The sequence below is a fragment of the Sapajus apella genome, unplaced genomic scaffold (genome assembly GCF_009761245.1).
Source record: "Sapajus apella isolate SASKATOON/1434 unplaced genomic scaffold, GSC_monkey_1.0 scaffold48, whole genome shotgun sequence".
Lineage (NCBI taxonomy): Eukaryota > Metazoa > Chordata > Mammalia > Primates > Cebidae > Sapajus > Sapajus apella.
The window spans coordinates 8,504,605-8,517,244 of NW_022436988.1; the positions used below are offsets into that span (position 1 = coordinate 8,504,605).

Below are 12,640 nucleotides of genomic sequence, written 5' to 3' on the forward strand. Positions count from 1 at the left end.
TTACAGGCGTGAGCCACCGCGCCCAGCTGGTTCAATCTTAATCAATCAGTCGTGACCACCCCGCATTCCAGACAAGGTTGAGTTTCCAACACAACCATCAAGGCCCAAACAGGATTTTATTGTTAAAAAGGAAGGGGGAGAAAAAGCCACTGCCAAGTATAAAACCAGATTCCCTCCCCACCCACATCCCCAATTGTCATGCGTGAAGTGCCTGTCGGCACCTCCCCAACCATCCAGGATGCCCGTGCACCAGACGTGGGCCAGGAGCCCCATCTCATGCTAGCTGCTTTCCCCCATTTCCAAGGCCGAGGGTGGCCTTCGGTCTGTGCTGGGTTTTGGCAATAGCATTCTGTCCAGGGCTGGGAGGCCAGGGAGCCCAGCATTCCCGACCATGTACCCTGGCCTCACCTCTTTTCCCTGGTGGCACTGAAAGCATGGGAGGGTTGGACAGACACCCCAGTTCCTGGGTCTCAGGAGCCCTGGCCTGCTGAGATCCTGAGCTCGTGCTCATCCTCCTGGCCATCCCCATCTGCCCAGCCGCCACCTCCCATGCCCTGCTAGCCCCCATTCAGTCTTGGGAGGTGACAGAGCCGGTTCCAGGCAGGGCCCCTCAGTTATGCCGGGAGCATCCATCTTTGCCATGGGTGCTTACGCCGTGGAGCAGGCGAGGCCCACGGGTAGCCCTCTGAGAACCACCAGCTGGGTTGGGGGGAGCAGCCAGGGGTGAGGAGTCTCCGGGGCCTGCAACAGGGAAAGGGGTAGGATGGGCGGTTTCGGAACGCCTCCCCGACTCCTCCTCCATCGCCCAGTGGCCTTGAACGCTCTAGGGGCACAACCCCAAAATGCCAGTCCCATGAGTATTCTGCTAGACCCATGCTTCCAGCAAGGGGCAGCCAGAGGTGCAGGGAGGGCAACTTGTCGTCTCTGCTCCCTGGGCTGGCAGAGGCTTCCCCTCCTCCTCCCCTCCGTGCTGATACTGACCCGTGTTCTGGCTTGGAGGGAGTTTGACTTTGGCCAAAGGTAGTGTGACCTTTCCCAGGTGCCGGAGGCCAGGGGCTGGGTGCCTGCATGCTGGCATCCTGTGGTCCGAGGTGTGTTCTGCCTGATGGGGCCCCAGGAGGTGTGTCTTGGGACGGGAGAGCTGTGATGGTTGAACAATGGGGTGAGGCGGAGAGCAGCACAGGGATCTGCTACCGGGATCTGTCCCAGCTTCTACGCCAGGCTGGGGACAGAGGATCTGTGAAGGGTGGTGCCTCTCATAGTGCTGTAGGCTAGAGATGCCCCGGAGCCTCTGGTGAAACCCAGCCTACGGGCCCTTAGCTGCTATGGGGGTGCCTAGACACCTGCCCCTGTGCCCCCACTCACCCCTTGCCCAGTGACCTCAAAGGATCGAGACCTTCGCTTCCTTCTTTTTGCCTCCAGCGAGTCCTCCCTTTTCTTCCCCAGACTTTTCTTCTGGCCACGCAGCCAGGGCCCGGGGCCATCCCCATGATGCCGGGTCGCCCGGGATGGGGCCTCGCCCGTGCTGCTGGAAAGGTTATCCTCACTGGCAGCGTGCTGCAGCGTGGGGCTCGGTGGACGCTTGCAGGCAAGTGGGCCTGGTGGCTGCGCGTCGTCACCCTTGCTCAGAGAGTGCAGGGACAGGCTGCTGCGCTCTGTCACGGGCACCAGCAGGGGTCGTCCCCTGGTGCCCAGAGCCCGTGAGCGCCGCCGGGCAGCTTTCACCGAGATGCACTTGGTGCCAGTCAGGATCTCCTTCCTCTCTGCAGTGGGACACAAGAAACACAACCCGAGATCAAGGCCACCTCTCAACACCCTCCTCTGACAGGGCAGACATGGGTCGGAGCCAGATTGCCTGGGTTTCAAACCCAGCACTGCCAGGGGTTTGCTATGTAAGAAACTTGGGCCGGTTCCTGAGCCTCGCTTTCAACTGTAAATGGGGGATGGTAAGACTAATGACATCAGGTTATTTCCAGGATTGGAGAAAATGGGTTCAACCCACATTATCCAGGGGGTAGAGAGTGAATCAATATTTGCTATTACAGTGATTACTGAGCGGGAAGGGCACAATTCTCCATGCCACATGTCTCTTTTCTGATTTCTGATTTTGCCCCCGTCTCTCTAAGTGTCCTTGACTGACTCATCCTCAGGGGCAATGCTGACCTACAGAATGTGCAGCACCCAATGCATGGTTGCACTTGGCAGTGCAGAGGGCAGGAAAGGGCTCTGGGCTGGGTGATCTGAAGAGTTTAGACAAGGCCAGGTGGGGTGGCTGGGGCAGCGGAGGGCACACACACCTTTGCGGGACAAGGGGATCTCTGACAGGTTGTCGCTGCTGTCTGGCGAAGAGTTGCTCCAGCTGCCCAGGCAGTCCTGAGCGGGGACCTGTGGGATGGGGTGATTGGGGGGAGGAAACTCTAGAACACAGCAGGGACCCCATGCCACACTTGGGAGAGACAGCGGGGCTTCAGGCTGGTGCCGTTTGGGAAAGGCTCCATCCCAACGCTGCTGTCCACCCCCACGTCCTGCACCCCCTGCAACAGATCTTGTGGGGCCATCAGGGGTACTGAGAGCTCACCTCCTGGGTCACCAGGCTGCCGAGCTGGATGGGAGGTGGCGTGGGCACAGAGGAGCTTTTTGCCTGCCAGGCCCCAGTACCAGGCTTGAACACGTGGTGGCCTTCACTGAAGTTGGCAGAGGAAGACGAGTGGCTGTAGACTGGGCTCTCTCACAGAGGACCCACCCCCGCCCCAGGGGAGAAGCTGTTGGTGTGAAGGGAGAGGGAACCCAGGAGTCCTGGCTCTGGCCCTGGGCCCCTCCTCCCTCTCATTGCTGCCTCATATTTCCCATTTAGCCTTAGTCTGGGTTGGCCTCTCTGGAACAGGGCACAGGATGGGGCTGCGGCAGGTGGCCCCCGTCTCACCTCTCTGTGCTGAGGGGAGGGAGGGTGCCGTTCTGCAAGCGCTGGGCATCGGAGCTCAGTGTCTTCACACTCTCCAGGTCAGAATCCGGGGTCAGTGAGGTTCCTGCTGGAGTAATTTTGGGCAAGGAGCTGTCCTGGGGAGGAGGGAGCCAGGGTGGACAGTTAGAAGATTTGGTCCTGGACCAGATTAGCACAGAGTAACAAAGGCTCATAGAGTGACAAGGACTGTAAGATGGCCTGGGAGCCCCAGAAGAGCAGTGGGCTTGTGTTTGGGTCCTTGGAGGTAAGCTGTGGTCTACTAGGCATCCCCAGTGGCACTGCCTGATGGCTTGGTCTCCTGGGAGGGCACCTGGGGCCATTTGTGATATCTCAGATGGCCAGCCCTGACCCTCAGACCCTGAGTGGGGACAAAGGATGAAGATCAGTACCCAGGGATGGAGGTCTTAGGGTCGACAAGGCTTTGGGAGTGGTAAGAAGGAAGGAAGTCAACTCCCTGGGGTGCCAGCCAGCCGGGTCCTGTCCCTTCCAGCTGCCTGCAGGCATTGCCTTGGTCATCAGCCGCTCCCCTGCGCATGCACCCATGTTCAGGCCGCCCAGGCGCCCACTCACCTGCAGGGCCCTGGAGGCCAGCTGGTCCATAATGGTGGCCCGCTCCAGGCTGCCCTCTTCCAGCTCCCGCAGGTACACTTCGTAGAGCTCCTCCAGGCGCTGCGGGACGGCCAGGTTGTAGTCTGCAGGGGGAGGGGCAGGGCTCAGCGCGTGCCCGCGGGCCCCCCGCAGGTGGCTCAGATGCGCGGGGCACGGGCCCTACCGTCGATGATCTGCCGTTGACCCTGGATGATCTCGTCGCAGAGGCTGCGGTGCTGCTCCAGGCGGCGCACGGCCTCGCGGCGGTGGCGGAGCGCGCCGTCCCGGAGCAGCGCGTGCGACTGCATCTCGGTGTTCTCCACCTCCAGCTCGTGCACGCGGCACAGCAGGCTGAGCACCTCGCGCTGCTCCTCCGAGCCGATGCGCCGCGGCAGCGTCTCCTCCAGGCGCCGGCCCCGTGCGCGCAGCTCCCGGCAGCGCTGCTCCAGCGCCAGCTGCAGGAGGCGCAGGTCAGCAGGGAGAGGGGTCCGAGCCGCCTGTCCAGCCTTCCTCTCCCCTCCAGCTCCTGGACTCCAGGCATCTCCTGGAGCTCCAGGCTGAGGCCCCCGCTGAAAGCTGCATCTTTGGCCTTACAACCCTGGACAGCTCCAAGCTGGCCCCTCAGTGTCCACTTTCTTGCCCCTCTAACCACAACCCAACCTGGAACCAGCCTGGGGGATAACTGCCCAACCCCAGCCTATCTGACGCCCTCAGGGCTCATGATACCCTAAACCTCCCTGGTCTGGGTATGTCCCAGAACAGAAGGCAAAGATCTGTTACTGGGAAAAGCCTAATTATTATTATTGTTTTTGTTGGTGGTGGTTTTTTTGTTTTGTTTTTTCTTTTACTGTACTTTCAGGTCTATTATTTTTTGAGACAGGGTCTTGCTCTGTCACCCAGGCTGGAGTGTAGTGGTGCTCCCCCGGCTCCCTGCAACTTCCATCTCCCAGGTTCAAGTGATTCGTATTCCTCTGCCACCCGAGTAGTTGGGATTACAGGCTTGAGCCACCACTCCAGGCAAATTTTTTTTGTATTTTTAGTAGAGAGGGGGTTTTGCCATGTTGGTCAGGCTGTTCTCGAACTCCTGGCCTCAAGTGATCTCAGCCTCTCAAAGTGCTGGGATTACAGGCATGAGCCACTGTGCCCGGTCTGGAAAACTCTAGTGATAACATTAGCTACCATTTTTTGAGTCCTTGATATGTGCCAGGCATTTATGTAATCTTCCAAACAACCCCATGAGAGCTGCACCATGGACTGCCCCATTTTGCAGGTGGGGAATGTCACGCACAGAGAGGTTAAAGAACTTAACAACGTCACACAGGATTTTCGGTGTGAGCTCCCAGGCCTCACTGCAACCCCCGACCCCGGCCCCTCCACCTTGCCTCTCAAACCCACTCTCCCTGTCCCCAAACCCTGGACACCTTCTGCTTGCGAAGCTGCTTCTGCTCCCCCACCAGGGCTGCGATGCTCTCCCGTGCTGCGGCCACCTCGGGCGGCTCCAGGATGTCTGGCTGGTCATCGCCTGTGTCTGAGTCCTTCTCGCTGTCATCCTTACTGTAACACTCCTTCCGCTGCTCCTCCCGCCATTTGAGGGCCCGGCGGGACTTCTCGTGCTTCCAGCTGCCGCAGCCCCACCCGGAGAGACAGGGCATTCAGGCTGGGGGTGGGGTCGGGGGCAGGACAGTGTGCAGCCACCTCTTGTGCTCCTCTGGTCCCAGGCGCAGGGGTGGGACCTGGAGGGTCCTGGGGTGGGGGGCTTACCCGGCAATGGTGAGCAGGTGTCGGGAGGTGTCAATCTGGACTTCCATGTCTCGGTTCTCCAGCTCCAGCAGGTGCCTGCGCACATCCATCTGCTCCTGGAAGGCGCTGACGAGCTGCTCCCGAAGCTGTCCCATGCCGGCCTGCTCACCCTGCCCGCTGTGCAGCTGAACCTCGGCTGCAGGTGGGTGAGGGTGGCGAGGTCAGAGGAGAGGGCAGGTTCAGCTGGAAAAGTCTGGGCCCACCTAGGGCCCTCCCCTCCCTTTCTTCCCTACTCACAGCTCCCACTTTCTGGCCAACTTCTTCCTCCAGGAAGAACCCCTAGATGACTACATCCGCCCACACCCCACTCCCACATTGACTCTTCAAGCTGCCACCCAAAAGTGATTCCCAGCTTCTTGGTCTGAACTGGGTTTCTGCTAACCCTTATAGCACCTCTGTGCCAACTACAAAAAGGTGCCCTTAGAAACTTTACTGTCTGTGGCCAGACACGGTATTTCATGCCTGTAATCCCAGCACTTCGAGAGGCCCAGGTGGGCAGATCACCTGAGGTTGGGAGTTGGAGATCAGCTTGGCCAACATGGTGAAAACCTGTCTCTACTAAAAATACAAAAATTAGCCAGGCATGGTGGTGGCTGCCTGTAGTCCCAGCTACTCGGGAGGCTGAGGCAGGAGAATTGCTTGAACCCGGAAGGAGGTTGCAGTGAGCCTAGATTGCAACATTGCACTCCAGTGTCTGGGCGACAGAGCAAGACTCTGTCTCAAAAAAAAAAGGTTTACTGTCTGCTTCTTTCTTTATATTAGTATTTTTTTTTAAAGAAGCATTAGTGTCTGTTGGAAAACCATCATAGCAAATATGCAGGTTTACAAGGAAACGAAGCCCATTCCGGTGGTGCGTGGGTGCCCCTTCAGCCCTACACCGCAGCCCCCAGTGCATGCGCTGCGCAGCTCAGTGCTCATGTGCCTCTCCGTCTCGGGATCCCACCTACTCTTCCAAGGTGGGGTTGTAAAATAGGCTGTGATCTCTGGCAACTGTCTGAAGCAGAGATCACAACCCCATTTTATAGTGGAAGGCTAGGAAGCTCAGAGCTGGTGAGTGCCTAGCCAACCACCCAGCCAGAAAGAGCCTGAGTCTGGACTTGAACCCAACACGGCTTGATCCCAGAGCAACGTGAGTCTGCCTGGAGGAGGCTGCCACTCATACAGACCCGCAGGCGCACCCTGGATGTGGCGGATGTCACCCCGTTCCTGCCGGCCCCGGACCTGGCCCCGCCTAGCCTGCTGGTCAATCTTGCACTTGAGTCTCTGGATCTCGCCTCGCAGGTCGGCGATGATGCTGGTGTACTGGGCGATGTGGTAGCTGACGCTCAGCAGGTTCTGTTTCACCTGCAGGGAGCACAGTGTGGAGCCGAGGCAGGGTGCAGTCACCCCAGGTCCCGGCCTCGCCCCTGTGCACTCACTGAGGCCGCCTGCGGGGTGTTTCTTCCCCTGCCTCTGCCAGTCTTTCTGGGTGACAGTAATGGCCTTGTTTCCTCCACTTTCACAACCTCCTGCCCCACTCACTGCTAGATCTCATCAACCTTCAGTGGCTGCCTACTGCCTATGGAGGATGTCCTCATTCCTTCACCCCCATCTCTCCGATTTTCTCTGGGCTCACTGCCCCTGCACCAACATCCTGCTCCGGTCGAAAACCCATCCTGTTCTTCCATGCCCACCACGGATGCCAGCCCCTTCCTGCCTTTGGAACCTCTGTCCTCCTTGCTCTTACCCTTCTAGAATGTCCTCCCAGCCTTCAGGGTCCCACTCACAGTCTTCAGAGAGTTCCACTCAACCCCACCATCCCACCCCTGCCTCCTGTCCCTGACTTGCCCCAGCATCTACCATTGGCATCATTTACCTGCTATTCATAACATTCTGAACCATCAGTGAGCTGTTTCAAGAATGTGTCTCCCATCCCCCATTGAGGGGCTGGAATAACACTTAAAGCCTCTAGGACAGAAGCTGGCAAGTGTTAGAGGTCAGGAGAATGTTCCCTGCATGCTCTGCATTTATCTATTCCCTCTCCTCCGCACACGAACGGGCGGAAATCGGTTTCTAAGTGGATGGCAAGTGTTCCCACGTGCTTACAGATGGGTGAGGACACGGACTTGGAAACAGGGCAGATCTAGTTTCCATCCTCAGCGCCATCACTGGCCAGCTGGGAAGTCACCTGACTTCCTTAAGCCTTGCTGTTCTAATCCGTACAATGGGAACAGCAGTAACACCTGCTTGGTTTTGAGGATCAAAGAAGACAGCATGTGAAAGGGCTCAGAGCAGGTGCTCAGTGAAGCCTGCCTGCTGTGATAACCGTCCTGAAGAGGCGCTTTGGAAATGCAAGAAGACGGGGTGAGGCAGGGGGAGCACAGACCTGGAAATGGAGGAAGCGGGGACCCTTGGGAGCTGTGGGCTTCCAGGCGGAGGAGCAGGTTTGGAGATACAGGGAAAGCGTATAGGTGACAGAACTGAGGAATGAGGCCAGTGCAGCAGTGGCTGGTTCCAGAGAGTGGGGAGGGATGGCAGGGATCAGCCCAGGGGCTTGAATCTCAGCCTGGGAAGGTGTGTCCTGGTGGACGGTCCAGGGGCCCTCACCCTAGTCTTAATGTTCTTGGCCCGGCCGGCGTAGGTCAGGGTGTTCCGGGACTCCTCAAAGGCACTGCTCGCAGGGCTGATGTGAGCGATCATCACTGTGCGGCTGTTTCCCCCCAGGGAGTCCTGGATGGGAGGCAGCTGAGGTCAGCGGGGACTGCCTCCCCAGGCCTTCCTCCTGCCAGGCTGTTCACGATGGCGAGTGCAATCTCTCTCTCTCTCATACTCATGAGAGCCGGCTGCTGGGCATCACATGGTGGGAAGCTTGGGAGGAAGAAAGCCCTGCTCCAGCCATTACCAGCTGTGTAGCCTTAAAAGGCTCCTTCTCCTCTTTAGTTCTTTTTTTTTTTTTTTTGAGACGGAGTTTCACTCTTGTTACCCAGGCTGGAGTGCAATGGCGCGATCTCGGCTCACCGCAACCTCCGTCTCCTGGGTTCAGGCAATTCTCCTGCCTCAGCCTCCTGAGTAGCTGGGATTACAAGCACGCACCACCATGCCCAGCTAATTTTTTGTATTTTTAGTAGAGACGGGGTTTCACCATGTTGACCAGGATGGTCTCGATCTCTTGACCTCATGATCCACCCGCCTCGGCCTCCCAAAGTGCTGGGATTACAGGCGTGAGCTACCGCGCCCGGCCTCTTTTTTTTTTTTTTTTTTTGAGACAGATTCTTGATCTGTTGCCCAGGCTGGAGTGTAGTGGTGCTATCTCGGCTCACTGTGACCTCCACCTCGCAGGTTCAAGCAATTCTCATGCCTCAGTCTCCTGAGTAGCTGGGACTTTCGTATTTTTAGTAGAGACGGGGTTTCACCATGGTGGCCAGGCTGATCTTGAACTCCTGACTTCAGGTGATCTACCTGCCTTGGCCTCCCAAAGTGCTGGTATTACAGGCGTGAGCCACCACGCCCGGCCTCCTTTGTTTTTTAAGGGGGCAGTCCTTTTGGAATTGTCCCCACCTCCCTGGCTTGTGGGTGCAGCTGTGACAGCAGCTGATGGCAACCGTAACTAAATAGTGACTCTGATATGAGACCAGGGAGGCCTCTGACTGGATCCCACTTCCAGCACTCACTAGTATGAACCCTTGGGAACATTACCTAACTGCGCCATGCCTCAGTTTTCCCATCTGCAAATGTCATTCTCCAAACTCACAGAGCTGTTGACAAGATCCAAGGAGCTAATAGAGTGAAGCACTGAAGTCAGGGTCCAGCCAGGAGTGGGCTCTCAGTGATACTGCTATAATTTAAGGCTAAGGCCAGCCCTGCACAAAGGAGGCCACCCCCACACAGCAGACCTGTGGGCCATGAGGCTGACTGCCCACCTGCACTCCCAAATCTAGACAGCTCTGACCCACAGCTCTGCATGGGGGTATCACGCGCTCATTTCTCTTCCCGTTACTCAGCCTTTGGTTAGGGTTGCCAGATAAAATTTGGGATACCCAGTTACATTTGAATTTCAGATACACGACTAATTTGTTTTAGTATAAGAATCTTCCAAACACTGCATGGGACACACTGACACTAAAATAAATGTAGCTGTATATCCTGAGGTTGGAATTTAGCTGGGTGCCCTGTATTTTCATTTGTTCAATCTGGCAGCCTCACCCTTGGTGCCCAGTGCCCAGGCCCAGCTGTGGCGGGTACCTTCAGGAGCCGGGTGAGCTTGCTGTCACGATAGTTGATGTACTTGTTGCTGCCTTTGTCACTCAGGGCGTTGATGCAGTTACCCAGAGCCAGCAGTGAGCGGTTGATGTGGGCCCCCTCCTTCATGCGCTGCCCACGATTCTGTGTCTAGGGGGCAAGCAAAGGACATAAGTGCGGCTTGATGTGGCAGGGGACTGGGTTTCTCCCCAGCCGCCTGGTTTCTCCCAATGACCTGGTGATCCTGGGTAATCAACCCCCGAGGACCTTGTGGCCGTTCTCCCGCTAAGGCCGTGGGGGGCATTGGAGAAGGTTAAGAGAACTGGAGACGTCTGAACAAGAGTGATGGGCTGAAGCTTCTGAGGAGAGCTGGCATGGCCGGTTCTCCCTAGGGCAGGTGCCGTGGCACAGGATGAGCTGGGAGGGAGGTTGCTTCCCAGGCAGCTCAGCTGAGAGCTGGCAGGACCACAGGCACTCCAGAGAGCAAGTGCTCCAGGGAGCAGGGAGGGAAGCGCGTGCACACATGTGCAGGGTGTGCATGGTGACAGGGTGGGGGGTTCTCTCCTTTCCTTGGGGCTACAGGATCATGGAGAAGCTGTGGAGGCCCTGCCTGCAGCTCGCCGTAGGAGGTGGCTCTGCGCAGCCTGGTGAAGCCTGGACCGGCTGGCTCCAGTAGCTGAAGGGCACTCTCTCCTCCCAGGCCTCTCCCCTGTGTGCCTTCCAGGAAGCCTCACCTGGGAGGCACGCTCCGAGCCAGCCAGGTCGATCATGAACAGGCGGCCCTGCCGCACCTCCTGCAAGATGTTCTTGACCCGGCTGCGCTGGCGCACGGCCACCTGCAGCACTGCGTGGGAGCGGGAGGACGTCTGGTTGGCGGCCGTGGGCTCCTGGGTCCTCTGCCGGTTCCCCTTCATCAACAGTTGCATGATCTGGGTGGGAGGGAGGAGAGGCAGCTCTTCGTGACTGTCGGAGATGCTCCAGCAGAGAGGAGACCGGGAGCCGGGGGGGGCGGTGGCGGGGAGGGTCCTACGTCTGATCTGAGCGTCAGGAAAAGGCAGGCTGGGGTGGGCTTGGCTTCGTGTGCCGAGAGGCCTGGGGTAGGCCTCGGCTCTCGGGATGTCAGGGTCTCTGTGTAAATGGAGAGGCAGTGCTGCCTGGTCACTCTCCCAGGGTCAGCGTGGCAGGGTCATTGGGGCAGGTGTGAGTCCCCTCCTTGCTGCTGCTCAGGGTTCTGCCTGTATGCCCCAGCCTCAGTGGAGTGGGCAGCAGCTCCCTGCCTTCAGTCCCTGCCCCGCCTGCCCCCCAGGTGGCAAGCATCCTCTAGGTGGCCCCTGGCTGGCCACACAAAACTCACCTCCTTGGCATTGATGGTAGAGACTTCAGTGATGCCAGCCACCTGGATCACCCCCTTGGAGTCCTCCCGCAGCTCCAGGTAGCCCAGGGAGGGGTTCAGCAGGTCCCGGATCATCTCATTGTAGATCTGATGGGATGGATGGGGGAGGGGTGGGGAGGAGGGGCTAAGGGCAGGAGATCTAGGCCAGGGCCAAGTCCCCTTTCCTTTTGTGCAAGAAAGGGACAATAGTTCACACTTTCTGAGCCCAGGCTCCTCTCAGAAGAGCCCCAGTTAGGAGGAAGGGCCCTTTCCTTCCTAGGGGTCAGGGGCTTCAGCATCCACAGGAAACCTCAGGCTGCTGGAGGCTCCAAAACCAAGGAGGACTCCTTTCTAGACAGGCTGGGCTCCGGCAGCGTCCTGAGTTTGAATCCCCACTCCCTCACTGACTGGGTGACACTGACCTAGTTGCGTGGGGACCTGAAAATGACCAGAACCCCCTCCCCCACCATGTGAGCAGCTCTGTTCATTGCTAGGCAACCCCTATGCTCCTTCTGGGGGCATCCCCCACACCCCAAATTGAGTCTCGATGGCTGACTCGACACCATGTTGGCCGGCAGCTGCTGGTGCTCCGCCTCACTGCCTCCCTGAGCTGTCACCCAGGAGATTATCAGCTCCCAGAGGAGCTGGGCCAAGCCCAGCCCACCGGCTCTCCCGCCTCTTCTGGACTCTGTCACTCTCAGTGATGTCCCATCACTGTCTGGTGACAGTACTCCCACGGGGTAGGCACCAGGAGGCTGTGGCTGGGTGGCAAGGCCCATAGGTTCCAACCTGTACGTGTATGTTCAGTTTTCACTCTACACACATACACAGAGTCGCTGGAGGCAGCCTGGCAGGGCACACAGGGTCTGCTCTAAGGAATGGGCGCGTGAGCACGGTGAGGTGGCGAGCGTAGCACAGGGCAGAGCCTGGCTTCGAAGCCGCAGGGTCCCGGGTTTGAATCCCCACTCCCTCACTGACTGTGTGACATCAGCCTAGTTGCCTAACCTCTCTGATGAGCCTGCAATGTTTGTAAAGTGGAGCTCACAACACGCATGAGGGAGAGCAGGAGTGATGGGCCCTCCAGGAAACTGCCCCCGGGAGGTGGGCCAGCCCCAATGGAGCCTAAGCTGGGTGCTCACCTCCAGGTAGGACATGGACACCTCATACTCCATATCGTTGCTGGTCTCCTCAATGGCGCGGAAGAGGTCATTGAGGGTTCGAACATAGATGCCAGGCTCATGGTCTGTGCCTAGCATGGTGTAGGTTTTCCCGCAGCCTGGGGCAGAACCAGGTGGTGGGTGATCAGGAGAGGGAGGCCTTGCTGGGTAGGCATGCCTGGAAACCGGGGTCTGTCCTCAAGGCTGGGCCCTCCCAGATGGCCAAGGAGGTGGTGGAGGGTGGGGAGGATGATGTCCCTGGCTTGGGATGGGGCCTCTGGGGCTGGAGGTCCCCGGGTGGAGCGGCCACATCCTGGATTCCTGCCCCAGCTGGGGCCAGACTAGTTGGGGGGCGATGGGGATTACAGAGTCGTTGCAGTCCTTGCCCAAGGCCTGGGCATACCCCTCACCTGTGGGGCCATAGGCGAAGACAGTGGCATTGTAGCCTGAGATGACGCCTTCGATGAGGCTCTTGGTGGTGGCCTGATACACCATCTCCTGCGAGGAAGGAGGTCTGTCAGGGGCCGGGACACAGGTAGACAC

General features: G+C 58.4%; 1 protein-coding gene across 1 annotated transcript in view; it reads right to left on the reverse strand.

Annotated features, from left to right (window-relative positions):
* Window positions 1–82: 82 nt before the first annotated feature.
* The window catches only part of KIF19 (kinesin family member 19), a 29,116-nt gene continuing 16,558 nt past the window's right edge, over window positions 83–12,640 (reverse strand). The window contains exons 4-20 of the mRNA XM_032241830.1: window positions 12,508–12,595; window positions 12,080–12,216; window positions 10,923–11,048; window positions 10,303–10,497; window positions 9,572–9,718; window positions 7,937–8,059; window positions 6,529–6,694; window positions 5,312–5,486; window positions 4,972–5,170; window positions 3,735–4,005; window positions 3,533–3,654; window positions 2,924–3,057; window positions 2,579–2,684; window positions 2,298–2,385; window positions 1,366–1,763; window positions 982–1,141; window positions 83–741 (exon numbers count right to left, since the gene is read on the reverse strand). Of these exons, the coding sequence (XP_032097721.1) occupies window positions 611–741; window positions 982–1,141; window positions 1,366–1,763; window positions 2,298–2,385; window positions 2,579–2,684; window positions 2,924–3,057; window positions 3,533–3,654; window positions 3,735–4,005; window positions 4,972–5,170; window positions 5,312–5,486; window positions 6,529–6,694; window positions 7,937–8,059; window positions 9,572–9,718; window positions 10,303–10,497; window positions 10,923–11,048; window positions 12,080–12,216; window positions 12,508–12,595 (2,766 nt within the window). The 3' untranslated portion in view covers window positions 83–610. The remainder of the gene's footprint in view (window positions 742–981; window positions 1,142–1,365; window positions 1,764–2,297; window positions 2,386–2,578; window positions 2,685–2,923; window positions 3,058–3,532; window positions 3,655–3,734; window positions 4,006–4,971; window positions 5,171–5,311; window positions 5,487–6,528; window positions 6,695–7,936; window positions 8,060–9,571; window positions 9,719–10,302; window positions 10,498–10,922; window positions 11,049–12,079; window positions 12,217–12,507; window positions 12,596–12,640) is intronic.